We start from the raw sequence: 25069 nt of genomic DNA, 5'->3' as shown, positions 1-25069 counted from the left end.
ATGGCACTTAATTTCAGAGTGCAGTTCCTGTTGTCTTGCAAGGACTGGGATTCGAACTCCGGACAGTCGGATGGGAAAGTCAGTCCCATTGGTGAGGGTTGGGGTGCAGTGATGCCACCAGCAGCAGGGCAGGACTTTGGCGGGGGCAGAAGCCCAGCCGCCCCCCCTTCACCCCACCCCCATATGCAGCAGGGCTGGCTTAACACATATTGGAAGGAATTAACACACATACAGCTTCAGAGCAATAAGCTCAGGGTCTAAAATCGCCTTAACTGCATCACTGCTGCCAGGTATCGATTCTCTAGCGATGCGTTCAGCTGCATGGATGTCCTCCTACCTTGCAGGTCATGATCTCGTCCAATATCCTCTTCCCGATGCCCCTGAGATGCTCACAAGCAGGCAACAGCTCTTCCCTGTTACCTGTCTCCAGCACTGCCCCTCAGGAGTATTTATTTATTTACTATGATTAGTTAAATTTGTAAGCCGCCTTTCATTCGTAAATCTCAGGGCGGTCCACAACATAAAAATACAATATTAAAAACAAAATACACAAGAAACTTCCCTGTCATGCACTGGAGTTCCATTTAAGCACCACAGACGTGGCTTTTAGGAATTTATTTAAAATCTAATTTTTGAAGCTAAGGTAGGCTCTATCTCCAGGGAGGAAACCCGGCAAGTAAGTTACGTCGATCTCCCTGCTTAAACCGACGGTTCACGCGCATTTAACCCAGCGTTGGCGAATGCCCAATAGATGAGTTATAGAATCATATAGAATCAACTAAAGCGTCCATGACAGATTATGCTGTTCCTTGGAAGTGGAGGCAGCAATTTAAATGCCATCGCTTCGTGAATCCCGAGCACTTGGGTTTGGGGAGCTGCACCTTCCTACCGAGGCCTCACCTGGGCCCCCAGGCTCCGTGGATTTGCAAGCGGACAGAAAGGTGGCCACCTCCGGTCGCAATGGCGTTCACTTTTTGGAGGCGGACTTTTGGACACTCTCTCTGGCGCACAGAACGCGCGTGGTCAGTAGCGCCGTCCAGGCAGGACTTTGGGGCAGAGGTACAGGACCCCGAGACAGCAGGAGAGCCCCCAAACACTTGGATTGCCAGGTTTCCAACTAAAGCAAGTTCGTATCTAAAGAGCACTCGCCCCCCCCCCCCGACGTACACACGCGGCCATTCACTCCCCAAGTCTAAAATTGCCTAACTGCAGTTCAAGAAGTACATACAGAGCTGTACTTTTTGGAAGGGTGGCAACTTCCTAATGTGCTAAAAAAGAAAAGAAAAGCCCAGGTAAACAGATAACGGTTTCAGCATTTTCTTCCCGCGCTGGTTTTACTCTGGCGGACGCTAAACTCCCAAACCCGAAGACAAATTTGTCTTCCTTTAAAAGGGGAGAGAATAACTCGCTTCAATTCTTTGTCTACTGAGTGCAAAGAGGAGTCTGATGGGTTGTTTCTGGATTCTCTCTGTGTGTAAACACTTGTTGAAGGTGGAGTGGAAGGAAAAATCAAAGTCCTGAAAGGAAAGGATACTCGGTTTGAATTTTTTTTAACCTGAGATTTTTAATACTTTGTCTTCCCCCAATACGTTTCTCTTCTAAAGGGGGAAAAATGTCAAAAATAGACAAACTACTGTATACCAAGCGTTGGGTATAGACGGGGTGTTTCGTCTGTTCAACGCTGCAGCCCGCAAGCGAAGTAATTCTGGTCCCGTTCCACGGAAAACAAAAACGCACCTCGAAGTCACCGCGCCTCCTGGATCCGCCTCCGGATTCCCGCCTTTCCTTTAAGGAGCGAGATGCGCGCTCCTTTTCCTGTTACAATTCGCTATAAGAACCGAGGAGTTTAGCATGCCGAGGAAAAGGAAAATGCGCGCTGGCCATATACATTTTATTGGGGGGGGGGGACACACCACACACATCAACAAGAAACCCACCCCAACAAGTTTGTACATCACAATATTTTGACAAACGTTATACATAAGTGCAAATTATACTCTCCGGTTTAAAAGCGATAGTGTGTGAGTATACACGAGATTTATTCCAAATAATTATTTTAAAAGACTGTGATATAAACACTTTTTTAAGAAAAAGTAAAAAAAAAAAAAAGAAAGAAAGCAAGAAAGGAAATAAACTAAACCCCAAACGTGGTATTGTTGCAATACTGGAAAACAAAACACAAACAAACAGAATCTGGGGGCTTTCTTGATAGCGACACAACCACGCACAAGCACACACCCTCTCCAAATTTTAAAACAAGGTTTGTTAATACTGGCTGGTGCTGCTGAAACAGCATCCCGCAAAACAATGGCTCTGCTGACACTAGGGAATAATAAATCTGCATTTTCAAAAGCTAGAGGTACGATTCTGTGACAGACAACGCTGACTTCAATAGAAGAGTGTGATCGTGAACCTACGTAGCTTACTCGGAAGGTAATCTCAGCGGCGCAAAGACTTCGCGGTGCAACCTCATATATTTCTACTCGGGAGTAAGCCCCGTGGAGTCCAATGGCACGTGCTCCCAGGTAAACCCGTGCAGAATCGAAGCCTACCTTGTGCTGCTGTGCCCTGACATGCTTAGATCTCTCCAGCTGAAATGAAGCAGGACTCAAAACGAAAGTGCTTTATTCGGATGATGAAGTAGGCGAACTCAGTGAATGCGGATTGTTTCTGTGTTGCACGGACATCAGGCATAAAAAAGGGGACATCTCTCTCCCCCCCCCCAATTTCTGTGTAATTGAAAAGCTGGCAGATTTCAAACGCAATTGCCTTTATTTTTGTTTTTTAAAAAATGTAACTATATGTATATGAACTAGCCTTCTGCTTCACTTCTTTAAAATACTGGCTATCAAAGGAATGCGCCCGATTGATTCTGAACCTGCCTGACGCTGCAGCGACCACCTTCTGCCCTTTCATCCACACACACAAAGCAAACAGGAGCCCATTCCCGATAGCTTGAGTTGTACGCAGCGCGATCCTAAGTATGCTTTCTTCAGAGGAAAGTCTCCTTGGGTTCACTGAGGCTTAAGGCTGTGTCCTAAACATAAGGTACACTTGACACCTTAAAGACTGGTGTTTATTTATTAATTAGTATCATCATGGCTATAAGCTTTCCTGCGCTACAGCCCACCTTTCCATCCTAGATGCGGGTGTATGTCTAGGATCGCAGTCCTCTCCCTCTTGCGGATCTGTTCAAGGCTAAGACTGCCATCCTATACGCATCGAACCATTGGACTCTATAGGATTTACTTCTGAGGAAGTATGCCTCGAATCGCCCCTCCCCCCCACCTGTCCCCCTTCCTAGCTGAAGTCGGTGGGATTTAGTTTCACATTCTGGCGCTCTAGGATGGAGCTGCAACATTGCGCACGTTTCTGTTGGGCTAGAGTTGCTGATCCTGCACGCTTGGGAAGCCCCACTGGACGCAGCCGGGCTTACTTCGCAGGGAACACGTGCAGGCCTGCTGTGAACTCAGTAGGAGAGGTTTAGGATCCCGCGGAAAAGGAGCGCGTGTATCCAACCGGGCGTTCGGCCCTTACGCGGCTTCCCTTAAGTGACTGGCGCGCTGTACTTACAAAGGGAGGCTCGCGCAGCTGGGCGTGGACCTCTGGGCTCGATCCGCGCGAGTCCTCCCGTTGCGTGTGATCTTTTGGGTGAAGTCTTTGGACCTCTCTCTCTCGCTCCCACCCCAACCTCCCCAATCTTCTCCTTTCAATCCAGCTCCCAAGGTCATTGTTCACATCACACAGGGCTTGATGTCTTGGCAGACGCTTTGATGGTGGTGGTGATGGTGGTAATAGGAGCCGCTGGCCGACGGGTGGAAGGAAGAGATGCCGTTGAAGTTGAGGACGAAATCCTTCCTGTCGCACACCGGGGACGGGTGATGCTGGTAGCGAGGCAGCCCCACTGCGGAGGAAGCGAGAAAGAGCGAGCGAGTCCACAGAACAGCTCAAAGGGTTCCCCTGGAGAAGGCAGCTGAGGGGCGTGACTGGGCGGGTGGGGTGGTCAAAGGGTTAAAAGGGTGTGACTTCAAAATCCCCACTGCTTAGGTCAGGCTTCCTCAAACTCGGCCCTCCATATGTTTTTGGCCTACAACTCCCACGATCCCCGCAGGATTATTACGTGGATAGCAGGAATGTAAGCCGCCTTGAGCGCCTTGGAAAGAAGGCGGACTGCAATAGTAACTATATTGATAGCCAGAAGAAGGCAAGTCTGCAAGGGAGAGGAAGCCGCATAGCTGGCTTTCCTCATAGAGGCAATCAAAGCCTAATTTGTTTATTTTTATTCTCCTTTTTAAATGTTCTAAATGCTGTGCGGCGGACCTACAGATCCATCGCGGCTGTCGCTGCCCAAACTATGCCTATTCACAACGCATCTCACTTTAAGCCAAAGGTTTGGGGCCTAAATATGTCTCTCCTGACTTTGGCGTCCGATCAGCCCACAAGCGCGCAGGACGCCAAACTGCCTCCAGGGCTTCTCACAGTGCAATCCTAGGGACGTTTAGTCCGACGTAAGTCCCAACTATTTTTGAGAAGACTTACTGCCTGGTAAGTGTGACTGAGACTGCAGTCTCCAATAACTGGATCACTGTCCCGTTTCCTTCGATTTTTCCACACCTAGGTATTCTGGGCCTGTAGGATCAGTTCAGTGAAAAAGGGAATGTGGAACTCCGAATGAATTAAGATCCTGATCCTAACGACACAATTAACTTTAAAGTAAAGCACTTCGATTTTCAATTGAGTTTCCTTTTCCATAGTCAGCGTCCAGACCCAGCGGTCCTCCCGCCTCGCTCCCCCTTTTCAGGGGATAAATACTGACCCAGAAATTAGAGACAGAGCATAATCTACCCAGCTGAACTTGTTTGCGGCACCCGTCGACCGCCTTTCGGCTATCGTTAGCACAGGTGGTTCACAACATAGAAAGCAACATGAACCATTTAGCATTACAGTGAAGCACAATGTTACGGTCCTCAGTAAAAGCTACAGTAAGGGGCTGAAAGTTTCCGGCTCCTGCTATTATTCGCAAGTGCGTGTCAAAATGCGGGATTCGGAGAGAGTTTTGTGGAAAGAGCCTCCCACCCTCCGAGAGAGGAAGTTTCAGAACCTATGGGACGCAGTGGACCTCTCGCGATTCTGACTCACCTCTGTCCAAATGCCCTGAGTTGTTTTGTGTTTCCCTTATTAAGGCTAATCTTGGATTGTGATCTATGTTGAGGTGGTTAGATCACAGCAGAATATTATCCTATGGTGCTTCTAATGCAGCCCTTATTGATAGCAAAGCAATGACCGGGGAGCCTGCGATCACCACAGAGGCCGCTGCGCGAAATCCTGTTAAGCATCTGAGCCATTTATCTCAAGGAGATCTCCCGAATCTCGGCCAACTAAAAGGCAAAAAAATCCCTGCCATGATTATCGGCCCAAAACTTTTGCAGCACCAGCACCAGCTGCACTGCAGCACTGTTCGCACCAGCTTGATGTGCGCAATTTAATGCGCATGGACGCGGTTGCGCATCCTCCATGCCTGTCGCTGGCTCCGCGCAGCAACAGAGGCTCAAGCCCACATCCTAGTTTCACCGAAGTGCTCTTGTTTAGCTGACTGAATGCAATCCGGATCTTGAGCATCTCCCGCGGAAGACCCAGTGGGATGCCCCATTTCAGTTTACAACCTGCTTATTTTATTTCTGAAATCTTTTGAATAAGCCCCTTCAAGGAACCGACAGGGCGACTCTTGGCCAAAGCGGCTTGGAAACCGCGCTGGCGCAGAGTGTGACACCTGGACTGTAAGATCTGGGTTCGTTTACATGGAGCGGTTAAAGCCACAAGGTGGATCCGGCCGCAGCGGTCAGGTCGAGGTGGCCAGACCCGGGGAGTCTTCCCTTCTACCCAGGAGTGCTGTTGGCCATCGAAGTGTTTTGGGAAATACCAGAGCCGCTCTCCATTGCTTCCCAGCTAGCGGCAGGAACTTTCCCCCCGCAACGAGTGGGCTCAACAGGGCAATCTGCCCGTGCCCCGGAAATGAAGAGCAGCCCCCGGGTCATCTTCAGAAAAGCAGTATGGTGTAGCTGTTAGGGCACTGGACTAGGGCGTGGGAGAGACCAGCGTGCAAATCCTCACTTGGCGAGGAAGCTCACTGGGTGACCCGGGGCGACTCACGACACCGCCTCCCAGCCTAACCTACCTCACAGGGTTGGTTTGTGGGGTTAAATGAGCAGGAGGAGGACCACGGACGCCCCCTCGGGCTCCTTGGAGAAAAAGATGCAGTAAAAACGCAATAAACAAATAAGTTTCTTTTTCTTCCTCCTTCCCTTCCTGTTCAGGAACCGTTTTGGATAGCTCTGTCTGCCAATCGGGGCTCTAGTTTCTGGGGCTGCAGAGAGGTAGACTTGACCGTTCCCTTTCTCTCTGGTCGTCCCCAACTGATGCAAAAGACTGCAGGGGTCTGGAAAGAAGGGCTACGGATCAATACCCCTCCGCATAACTCCTCTTTTTCCAAAGTTGTTTTAGCTGAGCAGTTGGGCAAAGGACTTCCATCGAGAGGGAAAGTGGAGAAGCCCCTTGCTGAATTTTCTCAGTCTCCGCTCAACGCCTGCTTCACTTTTGACCCAGGGGGCTGTGCGGAGTAATAGTTAGAGGGTCTCTCTCTCTCTCTCTCTCTCTCTCTCTCTCTCTCTCTCTCTCTCTCTCTCTCTCGTCTGCCCCTTTGCTCACCCCGGAGCGGTCCCTTTGGTAAAAGCGGTTATTTCGCTGGATTTCCTCCGTCTTTCTAATAACCTGCCTGGTATGCTCCTAATGAAACCGGCGCGCTTTATTGCAGCTCTGATTCAATCAGTTCGCTTTGGTTTAACAGTGTGCGAAAAATGTCCGCCTCCCTCCTCCTCCTCCTCTCCCTCCCTCTGCTCCGTTCGCCTCTAAGCCTCCGAGAGAAGCGACTTCTGTTTCCAATCTTGCTCGGCCCTTCTAAGGGGAGAGCGGGAGGGAGGCTCAGGAGAGGCCGGGATTTAGCATCTCCTCGGCACTAAACCGTGCATGATTTGATGGGGCTTTATTGACCGATAAAAATCAATTGGGGACCGACGTTACAGCGCTGTCAGCTCATAAACTAGCGGCTCCGCAGCGCCTGGTATTCCGGGCGGGGCGGAGACCTTAGGTCCTCGATTGCTTTGCCTGCCAGGGTTTAAAAGCAGCGAGTTCGTTTAAGATCCTGATCCTAAACACATTTTCTCGGTTGCTAAATGCCACTGGGCTGACAGGAAGCAGGCGCCGATCCCGGCAGCAGTTACTCGAAGGACTTTCATTGCAAATCAATGAAGGTTACTTCTAGCAGGCGAGGGCCGGGTTGAGGGAGGGGAGCTGAGATCTCCTGGCTGCCCTGATTTTGTGTCCTCCAGTCTCATATACTCCTGCGATGCACTCTTTCACCGAACTCCCCAATCGCATCGTTTGCAATGCTGGGGTCCAAGGCTCGCTTGGAGAGGCGATGTTGGGGTGAGGAGGAGGAGCTGCTGCTGGACCCCATCAGCCCCCCTGACCTGACCATCCAGCATTCCCGCTGAGGCTGATGGGACTTGGAGTCCTACTACACTTGAAAGGCCACACCGGTTCCCCAATCCCTGCTGTAGTGTCTCCTTGAACTGGGAAAAATTTCCCTCCCAGGAAATATGCCTAGGATTTGTCTACTTCCCAGGAAACGCGCTTGCAACCTTCTTTCTTTCTCTTTCCCTGTTTATGTTTCATAGCAGTTTTTTTCACTGGAGCTGGATTTATATAGCATATTGTTCCCCAACTAAACATGCTTAAAAAAAAAATACTTCAAAAATATTTCTGGGTTTCCTTCCCCACTTCCTTAAGATTAAACCTTTTATTATTATTATTCCGGATGAGATTTAAGAAACTCTCCTGTTTCCTATTGGCAGCCTGCTTATTTTAGAGTAGTCCCATTGACTCTGAAGAGCCTACATCGGTATAGCTGGCTTGGTTGATTGAGAAGCATCAGCGAAGCTTCCTTAGGCCTATACTATCCTGCACATCTTTAAGGTGCTTCGATCACCTTCTCCTCAGCGGGATCCAAGAAGCCCAAAGTAATAGCAGAAATCCCTGCCTAACCAGTTATTGAGTCTTTGAAACACCTGAGCGCTACTTGGAACTGGCAGTTTCGGCTAGGGTTGCAATCCTGAGACCTACTTCGAGGTAGATACGCATACATGCTTAGGATTATCACTGTAAATGTGGTTTGAGACGTGGTGCCACCGGGCTGTGGATCGGGCTTCCTCGACCTATACTCCCCAGGCATGGGAATAGCGTTTATCAAAACTGCCAAATGTTTAGGGGAAAATAATCCTGACGCAGAAGCAAAGGATTTCTTCCGATCCAGCGTGTTGGGTTCAGAAAGCGGTTGGATAATTCTGAGAAAGAATGCAGTCCTTTAAAATCCAGGAAATGGGCATTTTAAAGAAGGGTGGATTTAGATGCGGGAACTGCACGAGGCTACGGAGGGAAACGATGTGCTTTTAAATTACTATCTTCCTTTACCCCAATCCATTACTGTCCAGTTAAAGTCCCATTTACACTCAGTGGAACTTCTCCTACGCCCAGCCTCCAGACCATTAAAGCCAATGGCGGGACTGTGTTTAGAGTCGGAATCAAGGTGTAAAAATAAAATTAAAGGCCACTCCGTAAAACCAAATTCTGTATCTAAATTCCCTTCCTATCGTTACCTCGGGAGATTAGGATGTCGGTTTCATGCAACCCTCACCATCCTTCTTCTCATTTAAAAATCAAAACAAAACTTCCAGAGTTACTTCTGGAATCATTTCCACAAGGGAAGGGCTCTGGTTTTTTATTTCTTTCCCCAAATCCCAAGCTAAAAAGGAAGGTGATTTGGAGAGGGAGGGGGGCGCTAGTGGGGGGGGGGAAGAGAGATGGAGAGTTGGGCTCAGCAGATGATTGACAGCAGGTCGCCGACAAGCAAAGCGAAGCAATGGACAAGGTCGTCTGTATTTGTTACTTGTTGAAATTCCCATAAAATTGAACAAGACCTCGCTCTCATCTGGGTTAAGTCAAGCTCCAATCCCCTTCGGTGTGGTCCAGCCCAGACTGTCTTTGTTTAGTTAACCTCCGAGACCCACGTTTAAAAGGGCTATTTGGAAAATTTCCTCCGTAAGAGCCCAACATCTTTTACCCATTTCGATGCCTTACACTCGCAGCTCTCTAGCTCTCTTCCACCCAGATTTCCTAAAGTCTTATTATTATTTTTTAAGAAATATTTTTTTTCTCCTATAAAAAGCAACGTACTACCAAGAGAGAAAAACAATAACAGAACAGTTCCTTCCAGTTATAGAAACGGCTCTGAGTCTCACGCTAGCACCTTTTTTTTTGCGGTTTGAAAGAAAATCCGAATAGATTTACCGCCCCCCAGCCTCATCCCGCAGGCTGTATTCAGATAATATTTCTCCCTCTTTTTCAATTAGATGGCTATAAACCTCCAGGGTATTTTTTCTTTTTCTTTTGCTCCTGCTGTGGTAATGAGACCCTTTTTTGAGATTTGTTATGTTTTCTTTGCTATCATCAGGGCTGAGAAAAGGTTTTTTGTTTTGTTTTTTAAAGAAACTTGCAGGAAAGAAGCTGTGGTATGTCATGCTCTCCAGGAGCTTCGGTTTATTCAAAACGGACACGATCCAGCCAAAGTAAAAGCCCTTTCCCCGCGGATTTCGCCGGGAGAGATTTAAAAGCACGTGTTTAACATCCCCGTTGAAGTCAATGGGAAGTAAAAGTGCGTAACTGTGGCTGGACCTATCTATCTATCTATCTATCTATCTATCTATCTATCTATCTATCTATCTATCTATTATACCACGCCGGAGAAAGAAAGAAAGAAAGAAAGAAAGAAAGAAAGAAAGAAAGAAAGAAAGAAAGAAAGAAAGAAAGAAAGACCAGGATGTGCTCTGCTAGCGCGATCCTAATCATACTTACTCGCCAGTAAGTCCTATTAAATTGAAGGCTTCCCAAATTCTAACCACATATGACGAGCATATTTAGTATTTAGGGTTGCAACCATATTCTTTAAAAAGGCCAACCTGGGCATGCTTCCTCGGGAGTAAGGCCCACTGCGTTCAGTGAAGCGAATTCCAAACTAAAAGCTGCAATCCTACACAGACAGTAAGCTCCATTGGACACGATGGGGACTTACTGCTGAGTAAACATGCCTAAACGTGGGCTACATATGGACTTCGAATTGCAGCCGCCGGTATTTTAGAGGGGTGAGGGAGTTGTTTGGCTAAATTGTTAATCTCGATCTAATAATCCTAATCGTGACTCAGTTGCAGTGCCGAGCCAGCGACTGGGCGCTATGATCGAGATTCGAATTTAAATAAGATGATTATCAATAAGGCAGCGAAGTAAAAATAATCTATCTATAGTTTACGTTGATCTCTGGCATTCTGTTTAACAAATTGAGCCTGGCTTTACTAAGACACAGTCAGGAGGATGTCCTGCGGCTATATTCTTTGGGTGAACGGGTGAGGGGGTGGGTGGGATAAAAAGTCATATATCTCTCTCCTACGAGTCCCCCGCCCCCCATCCCAGCCCTCCCGAATTGCTGCTCTACTTCTCTCCGAACAATAGGTCTATTTTCCCCCCTGGAAGCAGCTTTTGTTTTCTCACGTCAAAGCTGGTGTTTTCAGAGAAAACACCGAGGAGACCCAGCATCGGGGCTTGTTATTGAGGCAGCGTTATCTGACAGCTACAACTTTAACCTGAGCGAGCGAAGGGATTTATTTCCAGTCTCTTCGCAATCGCCCGCCTTCCCCGCGAAGAGGTGTTCTTTTTTTAATTAAAAAACAACAACACCCTACCTACGGTTTTGGAGGTCGCAGGTCATTCCTCTGGGAAACCCCCCCCCCATCTAACCTACATCTATCGAGTTATATACATATATAATACACACATTGCACATGAAGAGGGTCGTTCTCAGCTGGCTATCTAAGTGAGCGTGATGCGCCCAGACGCCACGATGGGCGCCCTCGAATATCCCGATCCAAAACCGTCTTTGGCACTTAATTCTAAGTAGGTGCGCTCAAGATCGCAGCCACTCGGTATTCTTGAAATATCTAGTCACTTTCTTGTTCAGGGTTTAGCTTTCAGAAACCGAACTAGCGCCTTCCGTACCTTCCTCTCCAACATCTTGGGCACATTACAAAAAAAGTATTTACAACCTCTGTAGATCGAAGCTTTCACTACCGTAATGAACTGAGACATTAACAAGCCGTCCTATCTAAACAACTTCCACTTGGAATAAATCCCGTTGGTTCCAACGGCCCTTACTTCCAAGTAAGTGTGGACGGGATCACATCTCAATGCTCAAGATTAATTCACAGAAACAATTGCCACTCCTGATTCTACGCCCACAGTTTCTAAAGGAGATGCCCCCCCCCAATTTGGGAAGGGAGGGCAGCGTCTTTTCATCCCTGGCCTGCTTGCAAGTCCCAAAAGGTTGGTTTAAAGAGCCTCACTTCTATGTTCTCTTTGATTTCACCTAAATATATTATTTTCAAGCCAGCTTGTTTGCTCACTGTCAACCGTCGGCTGGATCCCTAACCTGCATTCCTCGCTCTTACCTCCCAGGTTTAGAATCCCAAATAATGCACTTTCAACAGAATGGCCCCGATCAAGCTCTAGTCTAGCTTTATTGCAACCAGTTGCAATCCCCACGGGATGCGACCCATCCTATGGAGTGTGGGGATCACATCCGCACCAGTTGCTGGATGGTGTCAGTGCGCGTTCCGTGCCCAGCAGACAGAGCCATTTGCAACTGAATCCTTTTTTTTAAATGTTATTTGCATGGCATTTACTCCCAGGAGATTGTGCTCTTAGCATCACGCCTGTAGGATCTCAAACTAGTCAAGTTAGTGGCAGTGAAATCCTCCAGTGGGAGCGAGGCTGGAGCTGTGGGCGATTAAGAAGATCAACCAGCTCTTAAATGGATTACCGTAAGTTGTAAATAGAAATGACCAGAACGAGATGCCTGTTTACAATAAAATATTATTATTTCTGTCGGAACATGCTTAAGAACTGAGTCCAAAGCTTCCTTTGCACAAGTTATGGGTATCTGCGGAGTATCTATCTATCTATCTATCTATCTATCTATCTATCTATCTATCTATCTATCTCTATCTATCTATTATCTATCTATCTATCTATCTATCTATCTATCTATCTATCTATATCTATCTATCTATCTATCTATCTATCTCTATCTATCTATCTATCTATCTATCTATCTATCTATCTATCTATCTATCTATCTATCATCTATCTATCTCTATCTATCTATCTATCTATCTATCTATCTATCTATCTATCTATCTATCTATCTATCTAATGTCAACAGGCTGATTTCCTATTTCAAAAGAAGCTGGAGGACCCCATTCGGCTTACTCGTGAGGTGGGCAAAGGTGTGGAAGGTTGAGCGCGTGTGAGTTTGGAGAGGTGGAGGTGGGGGCGGGTCGCCTTTGGTACCTGAGAGGTCTTCCCTGCCGTTTTGGTGCAAGTAGCTCTGCTCCAGCGAGTAGGAGGCCACTCCGGAGTGGATGCCCGTGGGGGCTGCGGGGGTGGGCGGCGGCAGGGCCTGCTGCTTGAGATAGGGCGAGGCAGCCGAGGAGGTCCAGTGTCCCGCGGGGCTGCCGTAGGGCGAGTGGCACTCGATGGCGCTGGCCATGGCGGGCGATGAGGGCACGGGGCTGCTGCTGCTGTCGGGGCCGTAGTCGGCGCCGCCGTTGGAAGGCACCGGGCAGCTGGCCATGTAAGTGGAGCCTGGGTTGGGAGACATGTGTGGGACGTGGTGCGCCTCGTAGGCGCCGGCCTGCATCACGTCCAGGGGGTTGTAGCCGTTGGGGTGGCAGCCCAAGGGGGCAGCGGGGGGCGCTTGGAAGTCGAAGCCCTGCGGGAGGAAGCCCAGGCCGTTCACCATGCGGTGGTACATGGTGGGCTTGAGCGCCTGGCATTTCCTTCGGAAGCCCCTGGGGCGCCGTCGGAAGGAGCCTTCCTCGAACATGAACTCGCTGGCCGGGTCGATGGTCCAGTAGTGGCCCTTCCCGGGCCGGCCCAGCCCTTTGGGCAGCTTGATGAAGCACTCGTTGAGCGACAGGTTGTGGCGCACCGAATTCTTCCAGCCCTGGTAAGCGCCGCGGAAGAAGGGGAAGCGCGCCTGCAGGAACTGATAGATCTCGCTCAGCGTCAGCCGCTTCGACGGCGAGCTCTGGATAGCCATGACGATAAGCGCAATATAGGAATACGGAGGCTTCTCCGGGCGCCTCAGCCCCGAGCTGGCTTTCTTGGCTTTCGACGGCGCGGACGCTGAAGCGCTGCTGTTGCTGCTGCTGCCGTTGCTGGACGACTCCAGCGCGGAGGGCGGCGGAGGCGGCTGCTGGCTCATCAAGGCCGGGCTGCGAGGCACCGGGGCCCCGATCTCGGAGCTCATGGAAGCTGCTCCTCCTGGGCCACCTCCTCGGCGATCTGGAAGCGGTCCCTGAGCATCCCTCCCTCCCTCCTTCCCTGCGCAAGCCTCCCTTTCTCTTCTTCTCCGTCTGTCTGCCTCTCTTCTGTTTCACACAAGCCCAGCGCTCCCTCCCTCCCTCCCTCCCTCTTTCCCCTCTCTGACCCACCCTCCTCCTTCTCCTCCCCCGCTCCCCCGACTCAAGAGCCTACAGTTCTCTCCAGCTCTCCGTCTCGGCTCTCTGCCCCCCACCTGGTGGCCATCCTGAAGCCTTTAAAGAAGAGGAAATCCAGCGAAACCCCTCGCCGCTTTTGCGTAAAGGCAGCGCAGCCAAACAGAATCCGCGGACGCCTATCGGGACTTTAAATCTGTCGCCTGCCGGAGGAACTTTCCCCTCCCTCTTTCCCGAAATCTCCTTTCCCATTGAGTCTATCCAAAAAATCAGCCTGGGGGAAGAGAGGAGCGAAGGGGAGGGGGCCCCGAAAGGGCGCAGCTCCTCCGCTCCAGCTGGCCTCTGTCCACCCGCCCCCCCCCTCCGCTCCAGTCCTGCGAGCTGCCCGCAGAGGCTCCAGATCTCTCTGGCTGCCATCCTCGCTACATGCAATTATACCATCCATCACGCTTACCCTGAGACAGTTGCTAAGCCTCGCAGCGCACGCTCAGCACCAGACCCCGAAGGTAATGCGCGGGTGGTGTGGCTTTTCTGCTCCTTTCCTAACTCCTACCAGGATAACTGCCAGAGATCTCGGCTAGCTCAAAAGAATGCTCGGGGATTTTTGCGACCAGAAAGAATCGCACTATTGAAAAAAGCACAAACCCATTTATTTATTTTTAGTTTCTGAAAAACACACATAGCAGTACCCATATACCCCACCCTCCAGAAACATTCCCTGCATATGCAATAACACAGTCAAATATTAAGTTTGCAAGTAGCTTCTAATCGATTGCATCAAGTTAGGTGTCTTCAATTCTCCGTAACAGATTGTGCCAAAGTGAGAGCGAATGCGTCATTCCAGGACACTGTGTGTGTGTGTGTGGTGTAAACCCAACTGATTTAGGTCTTTGGGTCGAAACCGCTAAGCACATCTCCCTGCCTTTCCATCAGGTTAGCTTGCACATTTAAGGAAAAGTAGAAACCATATGAATCAATAGGATTTAGTCCCAAAACATTTCCTTGGAAGGAATTCCTATTGATTGCTCTGGCTACTGCATTTAATTAAGTGTGCAACCGTAGCCCTTTTGAAAAGCCAATGACATTTTTATTTTCTTTTTGCCAGTGGCTTCAGCAAGCACCAGGACTGCAGGGTCGCAGCTCGACCCAGGAATTTAGATGCAATATACACAGATATGGTCAAACACCGCCATCCAAGGAGCCCGCTCTCGCGCCCTCCCTATGTCCTAGTGGCCCCACACTTGGACACGCGTGTACACCCGCATCAAAGGAGGCGTCAGTACTAGTTTATACAGTAAAAATGCGCAGCAGCACATACGGGTCCTAATCGAAAACCCCCCAAAAAACACCAAAAACCCTGACATGCTCGAGAAGCCCAAGAGGGCTTTTTGCAGCAGCACCTAAGTACATTACTTTCCCTTCCAACATCAGAAAGTGAAGTCAGCTTGATTTCCGTTCTTATCATTTCTTTAAAGCTGGTCCCATTTCACAGACAGGAGACTGAGAGCTTGCTCAAGAGTACACCCAGAGCCCGGTGCCGCAAGAGGTCAGTCAGATCTCTGCCTGTGACCCGTGACTCCCTTCCTCTACTCTCCTGATACCTTTGTATAGGAATGCTGAGATTGCAGCGCTGCTGGTAGTCTGGTAAGTTACAGAGAGGGGGGAATCTGTGTGTGAGGGACGGGCTGGGGGGGGGGGGAGAGATGCCGCTCAAACTGATTTCCAGCAAGAAACCATGTTCTCTGCTCATGCTGGGGTTTGGTTAAGGAATTCATTCGTGGAATAGAAGTCTATCAAGGAGGGGACGGGGGCATTCTAGCCATTGTGGATTATCAACTCCATAGTAGCTTGTTGCCCCACCCCCACCCCAGCACAGAGGCAGCGGGCACCGAAGTTTACCCACAGTGCTAATAGAGCGCTTGTCTTCAGAGCAACGCACTTAGATGGCGTAATAGTCACTTTTTTAGCCACATTTTACAGATTGGGAAAGCTGAGTCCTGACGGCAACTGTCCGGCCCAGTGGTCCGAGAAATGGAATCCTAGCTTCAAAGCCCACACTGTTTCTCTGTCTTGATTCTCAAAGGGAAATAATAATAATAATAATAATAATAATAATAATAATAATAATAATAATAATAGCGAGGAAATGGGAAAGTATTGTTCCAAAGCCTTGCGCCTGGAGAACTGGATCTCTCAGTCCTAGCGAGGGGGGCAAACTTTTTCTTGTCTTGTCTTGTGTTAAATTGAGTCAAATGACGGAAAACTCATCCAGAAAAAGAAAAGGACCCTTTAAATAGATGATATAGATAGATTAGATAGATAGATAGATGATAGATGATAGATAGATAGATATAGATATAGATATAGATATAGATATAGATATAGATATAGATATAGATATAGATATAGATATAGATATAGATATAGATATAGATAGATCCTACATCTAAAAAAACAACAAAAACCTGGTCCTCGGTTAGTTTAGCCTTACTCGCTTTCTGCTATGTCAGTTTTCCATGGGGGACGATATTTGGGACTTTGGAAGGGAGCGTGGAGACTATCCTGCCCCACCCCCCGTGCAGTCCAAAGTGGTACAGCCCAGACCCAGGTCCGCCACCACCACCTTGGTGAGAAGGAGGCCCTCAGCGTTGGTGGCGCTTTGCTGAGCTGCCTTTGGTGGAGGCGGGCGGGCGGGAGCAGGCGGGGGTGGGGGGTGGCTGGAGGAGGGAAGAGGAGGGGCGGCTGGTCTCAGACAGTGACCTGGAGCTGAGTGGAAGCAGGCTTTTTCCATCAACCCTCTGCCTGGCTTATACCACCCACCGAGCCCAAGTGTCAGCTTACCGCCCTGAGCCGGGCTCCTTTTCCCTAAGCTCCGCCAGTAATTAGACAAAGCAAAGCTAAATTAACTGAACAGGCGTCGACAGCTTCCTCCAGATCACCCTCGCTCCGTCCCTGGGAAGAGGGCCCGAAAATGGCTTGATTGTACCTGAAAATCAGCTAAGAAAACATGACTAAGCTCGACAATGTTTACGACACAATTTAAGCCCAAGACCGGTGTCTTTTTTTGGTGAGAGTTGTGGACAGGACTGGGACTAGTGGGGGGGGGGAATCTTGTCCTGTCACTAGGAATTGTTGACCTTGCAGCCTGGGGGAAGAGGAGGAAGAGGAGGAGGAACGGGGGGGCAGTCCTCGGTTCCTACAACGCACGGGAGCCACCACCGTGGTTGATGCCCCCAGAGGCTTCCAAACGCCACCAAGTTCCAAACATCCCCCCTTTGCAACAACACTGTGCTTCCCCGAGCCTGACGCGTGAATGACATCTGAGTTCCTTCCTCCTCCCTGCGGTGACCCTTTGCTTCAACGGATCGCTTCCTTGGCAAAGGGCATCTCAAATCCCCGAAAAGGTTCACGAGAAGGGAGGCATTCGCCCTGAAATTGCGCCACAATCTTGCGCAGACAAATTTCTTTCCAGCTGTATAATGGGGAGCATATTGTTCACAGGGCGACGCTCGAAAGTTCAGCTCGGTGGTCTTTAAAAAGCAGAATCAGGACATAGCATAGTGATTTTCTGCAACAAGGACTTGTGACGAGCGCATATCCCTTTCCTGGCTGCTCTGTTTCATTGCCATCTCTTCCCTCTGTGGTATTTCACCCTGCAGTGCCAAGATTTTAGATTGTAAGCTCCTCGGGGCAGAGACCCGTGCTTCTAGATTCTCTCTCAAGCAACCAATACAGTGATGGTGTTATATTGCTTAAAGAGGCACTCTCTTAGACAAACGTACAAGGGAGTAAGCCTCATTGAACCCAGGGAGCTTTACTTCCGTGTAAACGTGCATCTGGCTTGTGCTGTTAACTTACTCGGGCTCCAACAACAAAGATTTATTCTCACGGGGGTGTTTTGGATGTGGGAAATTCAGCCCTTGCGACCAGTGGGTGGAACACAGAGGACCTCATAGGAGCTACGATTCTGAGAGCGCTCCTTTGCCAAATGCAAACGTTATTTGCACTGCCTCTATCTCAGTGTTGAGTCAAGCAAAAAGCAGAAGGTCCATAAGCTATTGTACTAATAGTGATTTCTTTGTAAGCTCTCTCTCTCATATTATCTATGGGGAGGGGCTCGATCCTGAGATCAGTGCAAACGTCCATGGAAGGAAACCAATTTGGAAGCGCGTAAAGGAGCTGACTCCGGGAACCCCAGTCACAAAGGCATTTATTTGGGTAACGCCCATTGTTTCCAATTTTCTGTAAGAGTGTTAACGGTCTGGGTGTTCTTGGGACGCGGTGGCCCCCACGCAGTTTTAACAATCCCTTTCTACTCTTGGTGGTTGAAGAACGACGAAAAAAACACATTTACTCTCATCCTTTTAATGCATGGAGAGGTGGGGGAGATTCTAAGAGATGCTGCACAGAGAGTATCCATGTTTATTTCGAATTAATGTCACCCGAAGTAAAAACAAACAAACAAGGGGAGTTTGATTTTGTGACCAGTTCTTCGCCTTTCTTTCCAAATCAACGCTGCTCAAAGCACAAACCTACGCCTATTTACTCGAAGTAAGACCCATTGAATTCAGTGGGATTTAAAATTGGAGCAAGTGACTTGCAGAAGAAGTGGAGTGTGTGTGTTTGTGTGCCGAGAAACCAAGAGTATGGCTGAACCTAGAGGGTCATCTGAGAAAACGGTTCAGGACCGAGACATTAGAAGGAGCAACTGGCTATGAGTTCCACAGGACTTATTTGATATTTACGTTGCTGGCTACAATCCTAAATATACACACCTACCTGGAAGTAAGCCAATTGCAGCCAGCGCTGCTTACTTCAAGTAAACCTAAGATCTGGCAACACCACTCCTGAGCTCCCCGCAGCAAACCTACTTATGAGCAGTTGCTGAACATGCTCCTACAAAACTGACCACATACAGCAGCCACCCATCTATCTTCCAGTCCAGAGGAGCCAACTTCTGCGGCCAAAGTCCCCCAGCCCCCCCTAAAATATTTGAGGTGCCTGGCCTCCCAAAAGTTGATGGGCATTGCCATTCAAATAGTGTGCGCGCACCGCGTCATGTGATCGGTTATGTGGGGCGGGGCTTACCTGACCCCCTAATATTTTATTCAGGTTGGCACCCCTGTTCCTGTCTCTTTGCAGAAAAGGAGAAAAAGGTCAATGAGGCGATCTAGAAGGCGCATAACCGACAGGATATAGATCGCTGATTACTGAGATATTTCCCATCCTTGCAAATGTGTGCGAGTGTTTGTGTGTCTCCCTCTCCGACCCCCCCCCCCACTTTCTCTCTCTCTCCTGGGCTTGCCATTGCAGCCAAGCATAAGGGACTCTTCCGAAGAGCAATTTGTAGCTGCGCCCTCGCCGGTGATGACGCCGGGATCGCTTTCAAGCGCTTCTGATTAACCAGGAGCCCGGGCGGCGTTTGTTTGGGTTGGGTGTCTCGCGTTGGAGCTTGATCCCGCCTTTGGAGAAAGCCAAAATGGTTTGTTTGAGCAGAACAGGCGGAAATGAAACTTGGGGGCTGATTTGGTTACTCAGATATTGTTGTTCTCTATACAACCGCCGCCCTCCATTCTAGGAAATCGCTTCATTATTGCGGGTTTCAATTTCTTGTCCAGAATATGCTAAGCCTCCGCATCTGGGGAGCTACATAAATAAAAGACGAAACCGACGGTGGGAAAAATAAGAGTCAAATAGGAACAGCCAGCAGACGAGGAAAGTCCCTCCCTCCCTCTCTCTTTCTCCCTCTCCCTCTCTCCTGTGCCTCAGTTTCCTTCTTTACGTTCTCTAACGCTCTCTCTTCTTCAGATTCTATAGAAAAGAAGCGCCCCTGGCTTAAAACCCGAGGATGAGGCTGCAGACAAATCCCCTCTTAAGGGAATTTATTCTTCAAATATAGAACCAAGATCTGCATAGGCGTCCAGATTAAGTAAAAACGACGCAGCTTGTCCGACTTCTTGCGTTTGGAAGCTTTCTGGTTTCACAGAACCCTTCTTCTGCAAGTGGAACAGCAATGTAGCGGCATGGAGTAAAACCTAGAGAATTTGAGGGGTTAGGTTGCTAGTGAACAGCAACAATGGCATTTCTGACACAACGGGCTGTCGTTTCATTATGCCGCGCCACTACTACGCCACTTCACGTAGGAACGCAAGGAAAGAAAGGTCCCTGCTCCGATGAGGTTACAGTATAAATGTGGGCAGTGGGCGTGGGAAGAGACCGAGGGGGTTGGCTGAGGCTGGGGGTGGAGAAAAGGAAGGTTGAGTAGAGATGAAGGTGAGCAAATGAGCTACAAGAAAGTTGGCTTGTTTCAGGTGGGGCAAGTGGGTCGCAAGGGCGTGCCTCAACTTTCCCATCTGCAATATGGGCCTAAAGTGATGCGGATGATGCTGAATGGTGTGCTTGTTTAAGGAATTTAAGGAAAGCCAATACTGTATGAACCAATAGCCTCTTTTGCTTCTACTCTGCCTTTGAAACGCCCGAAGGGGAGAAAAAGGACACAGTGCTCTGCCGCTCCGAAGGAAGGTTGAAGGTACTGGGCGGGGAAGAGAGAAGGGTCTGAAGGGGAAGGTTTCGTCCGTCTTCCCCCCACTGCCGCCTCTTCTGCGTCCCCTTCGCCCTGTTTATTTGGATAGCTCTTCCGTTCTGCAAAGGCGTTATGTCCCAGGCCTGCAGCTTTTTATAGCCAGCTAGTCCCCTTCCTGCGCGCTGCAGATTGCTAGGATCTCTGTGGGTCTCGATTCAACGCCCTTAAGCCCTTGAACAGGCCGAGAAGCACTCCTATAGAGAGGGTTGATAATTTGGGCATATTGGTTTTCCTGGGGTGGGTGTGAGGGCGAGGGGAGTAACGCTAAAGCTTCCTGGGTGTTAACTGAAGTCCCATCGATCATCCATCTAAGTGTGTGACGGATTGCACAGGAAAAATGTAATAAAATGAAGATGGGCGTTTCAGGGAATTCTTAAGGGACTGAATTAAGAGGGGATTGTGAGCTGATTGGGCAGAGACTAGTTTCCAAAGGGACGATCAGAGTGATGGAATCATAGAATTGGAAGGGACCACGAGGGTCATCTAGTCCAGTTCCCAGAGTTCCATGGGAATTGGGGTTGTCAAACCACTCTGAGAATTGTAGCTCTGTGAGGAGAACAGGGTCTTTAACAACTCTCGGAACCCTTAACAAACTAGACTTCCCAGGATTCTTTTGGGGGAAACCATGACTGTTTTATGGGACACAGGTGGGGCTGTGGGTTAAGCCACAGAGCCTAGGACTTGCTGATCAGAAGGTCTGTGGTTCGAATCCCCACGACGGGGTGAGCCCCGTTGCTCGGTCCCTGCTCCTGCCCACCTAGCAGTTCGAAAGCACGTCAAAGTGCAAGTAGATAAATAGGTACCACTCCAGTAGGGAGGTAAACAGCGCTTCCGTGCGCTGCTCTGGTTTGCCAGAAGCGGCTTAGTTATGCTGGCCACATGACCCTGAAGCTGTACGCCAACTCCCTTGGCCAATAAAAAGCAAGATGAGCGCCACAACGCCAGAGTTGGCCACGACTGGACCTAACGGTCAAGGGTCCCTTTACCTTTACTATGACTGTTTAAAGTGGTTTGATACTACTAAGCAGGGACAATAGGGTTTCAATTCTGATGGGGGATCTTGTGTTGAGATTTCTGCATTGCAGGGGGTTGGACTAGATGACCCTGGGGATCCTTTCCAAATCTGTGATTCTATGAATTCCAAGATCCATAGCCCTTCAGTGCATGCATGGCTGGGTAATGCTGGAAGTTCAATCGGTGGTAGTAGCCGGTGTGGAATGCAGGTGCGGAACAAAATTAAAGCACCCAGCGTGGAATCGTTTGTATTTCTCTCGATATGTAGTTGGACTCCAGTTCCCATGAGCCTCACATGGCCTATAGTCAGGGATGACGGGAGTTGTAGTCCAGCAGTTGCCGGGTCCCCTTTTCCGTTTGCTTCAAAAGTGCATAGATCTTTGACCTTGGTGGTTGGTGTAGTTTTCTTCTGCTTGGGATGGGCTTCTAAGAAAGTGGGCGAAGTTCATCAACTTTCACTCTCCAGCCTGGCTGTAGCTCTGCTTCTCAGACCGTTTTTCCCTTCGGCCTGCTGAGAAGGAGTTTCTTAGCTTTCCGTTTGCCCGCAGGCCACCTTGCAGGCAGCCGCTAGTTGCTGCTGTTCCCGTCCTTTCGAGGCACTGTTTTCACACGGGGTAAATCTCGCACTGTCTTCCGCTTCAAGGCCTGTGTAAGGAAACGGGCCGCTCCTGGAGCCGCTCAGGGGGCGGCGGTGGTAGGAGAGAGGCTGGGCAAAGAGGAAGGAGGGCGGGTCAGATATAACTTCTGAGAAGGGTCAAACATAACTGCTCCAGTCTGCACGCAAGGAGCGCACGAGAAAGAGCGCCCATCTCGTTCACACGTGCAACATGTAAACCGCTCGAATTCTCTTCAGCCGATTGCTCAACATTTGGTGACTCGCAGTTCCACGTGCGAAGTGACTCCAACGATAAGCCTCGCTTCAGAGGCAACTCTGCGTGACACGCAGGTTCCGCCTGGCGGCGCTAAGGCTGGGGTGGCTCATTCACACACGCAAACCGTTGCTTAGTGTGCTGGACCAGTCAGCACAGACCACACACCCGAGGTTTCATATTCGCCCCCTCCAAAACGGAAGCAGTCCACCAGAGCTGAACCGTGGACTGCTGAGATACTTGCTGATGTATCTGCACATGTGAACCCAGCCTTAAGAAGAAAGCTCCATTGAAACCAAGAAGGTGCTGCCCTAGGACGTGCTTAATGAGCTCAAACCACAAAAAACCTTGGTTTTACGAAACTGTGGAGAGTCTGTGGAATAATTATCTCTTTGCATAAATCCACAAGAGAGGATTCGCAGCCTAGCGCTACACGTGCGTAACGCGAAAAACCTGGGGTCTGTCCATTTTGCCTCCCAACTCAGGTTCTACGAATGCTAGAAACTTAGTATTTGTTTTTATATGCAATCCGGGAACCCGAGGCTTATGATTTTTTTTGGGGGGAGCAACTGTTCCCATCTCTCCTCCCCCCCCCCCCCCAAAGCAGGCAAGGCGTGCAAGGCGTTGATAAAGGTCCAGCAAGAGGCTGCAGACTGTAGGGCGCTAGGTCTCGTCTTTCCCCGGAGTTAGACTGACCCGTCTCCTCCCTTGGACTGCGCTCTCCTTCTCCGAAGTCCGTGGGAAATCCTGTTCTTTAGTTTCGCGAGGTTCGGGACCTTTTTGGCTCTCCCGGTCTCTTCCCGTCGTCGCTTGGAGCGCTTGCCAAGGCAGCCTCCGACACTCGGCTTGGCACTCCGGCGCTCCGAGGCCGAGCGGGGCTGCGGCTTGGCAGGCCAGAAATCAACCCCGCTGTCTCTGGCGGACCGTGTCGGGACCTGAAAGCGTGGGGGGATGTGGCCTGCCCCCCCCCATCGAATGGAAAAACAGTGGGGTTTCTTTCGGAGCTCAGGGGCTCGACGGCAAACGGTAGCCAGCCCCCTTCGCGGCTTCGCATGGCGTCGACCTTCGTGGACTTGTCTGGTCCACGGAAGCCTCTGCCACAAGAAATCACAAAGGTGTCGCGCGTGGGACTCGTTGCTACGTGGTCACCTCTTTCCAGGGGTGGCAACTTGAATAAAATATCCCCCCCCCAGATAAACCCTGCCCCACATGTGGCAGTGACACACCGTTTAAATGGCAATGCCTATGAACTTTGGGGGACCCAGCCCCCTAAAATATTTTAGGGGGGTGAAGACCCCTCGTCCCTAGGAGTTGGCACCTATGACGTAAAGGATCGTGGTTTAAGGCTGCGATGCTATATGCACACTGACTTAGGAGCCAATCCCACGGGGATCCAGTGGGTCTTACTTCGGAGCGGGCACATGCATAGAATGATAGATTCGTAGAGTTGAAAGGGAGCCTAGGGTCATCTAGTCCAACCCGCTGTAATGCAAGAATATGCAGGTGGCCCATGTGGGGATCAAATCTTGGTGTTATCAGCAGCAGGCTTTAACTGAGCTCGGAGAGGCTGGATGGTGCAGTTGCTGTTGTTAAGTCGTTTAGTCTCTTTCCCTTCTGGAATGGTGTTCTGTATATAGTGTTACGGTTTACACTTATAATAAGCTATTGTAAGTTTAAGTGAAGTCCTTAAGTTTGTTGGCCTGGGCAGATGGTTCCGAAAAATGGAGCGACCCATCCATTGTTGTTGTTTAACTGTTTAGTCGTGTCTGACTCTTCGTGACCCCATGGACCAGAGCACGCCAGGCACTCCTGTCTTCCACTGCCTCCCGCAGTTTGGTCAAACTCATGTTGGTAGCTTCGAGAACACTGTCCAACCATCTCGTCCTCTGTTGTCCCCTTCTCCTTGTGCCCTCAATCTTTCCCAACATCAGGATCTTTTCCAGGGAGTCTTCTCTTCTCATGAGGTGGCCAAAGTATTGGAGTCTAAGCTTCAGGATCTGTCCTTCCAGTGAGCACTCAGGGCTGATTTCCTTAAGAATGGAGAGGTTTGATCTTCTTGCAGTCCATGGGACTCTCAAGAGTCTCCTCCAGCACCATAATTCAAAAGCATCAATTCTTCGGCGATCAGCCTTCTTTGGTCCAGCTCTCATGGTGCAGTTAGGGTTCCTTTAAATCAGAGCCCAAATCGGGTGTCACCATCAGGTCACCAACACATGTCTCCTGTAAAGGAAATTCCATCGATCTGGGGGTGGGGGTGGCGTGGGGGTCTTTCCCAGATAAAGTTGCAGAGCCTAGAGCCTTTCAGTATTTCCAAATTCCGGCCAAATCAAACCAGACTTGCTGCCAGGCCCAGTCCAATTTATCGAAAGTAGGAATAGCATCCATAGGCCTAGCCAAGGGGGGCGGGGTGGGGCAGCCCCCCATCAAGTAAATGAATAAAAATCCTTAACTAACTGCGGTTCTGCCCCCCCCCCTAACATGAAGTCTACCCCCCTAACATAAATCCTGGCTATGCCCGTGATAGCGTCGTCGTGACGCATGGATGTATACTGCCCCGACTTCCACAAGGTTAGTAGAGGGAATCGTAACCAGCGGTGGATAATTATTAATAGCATTTTTTAGTCCCTGGGCTCAGTTCCTTGGGAGATTCTCCTGCGCAAGCCCCCGCTGCTGCGAATGAGAGCAAAGTGGCTCGTGTCTCTTGTGGGAATGACGCAGCCAAGTTTAAAATCGCCTGCTGAAGGATCCTAAACAGATTTACTGGGAGGTAAATCCCATCGATGAATCCCAGCTTCACTTTACTGGGAGTAAGCCCCATTGAATTCAGTAATATTTGCTTCTGAGTAGACATGGGTTGGGAAAGCGCTGCTAGTGCCATTGATTTAAACAGGAGAATTTAGTGTGGGTTTATTCCTTGAACCTATTTAACTCTGGCTGGGATCCTG

At 49.5% G+C, this 25069-nt stretch overlaps 1 protein-coding gene across 1 annotated transcript; it reads right to left on the bottom strand.

Moving 5' to 3' along the window:
* Positions 1-1877: 1877 nt before the first annotated feature.
* Positions 1878-13984, bottom strand: FOXF2 (forkhead box F2). The gene is made up of 2 exons (XM_081873590.1): positions 12511-13984; positions 1878-3904 (listed from the first exon to the last, which is right to left on the bottom strand). The coding sequence occupies exons 1-2, from the start codon at positions 13469-13471 to the stop codon at positions 3735-3737; spliced, it is 1131 nt and encodes a 376-aa protein (XP_081729716.1). The 5' UTR covers positions 13472-13984; the 3' UTR covers positions 1878-3734.
* Between the last annotated feature and the right edge of the window lie 11085 nt (positions 13985-25069).

The sequence above is a fragment of the Podarcis erhardii genome (assembly GCF_964252035.2).
Source record: "Podarcis erhardii genome assembly, chromosome: 8".
NCBI classification, from domain to species: domain Eukaryota; kingdom Metazoa; phylum Chordata; class Lepidosauria; order Squamata; family Lacertidae; genus Podarcis; species Podarcis erhardii.
The sequence above is the reverse complement of the archived record's forward strand: the minus strand, read 5'-3'. Positions and strand labels throughout refer to the sequence as shown.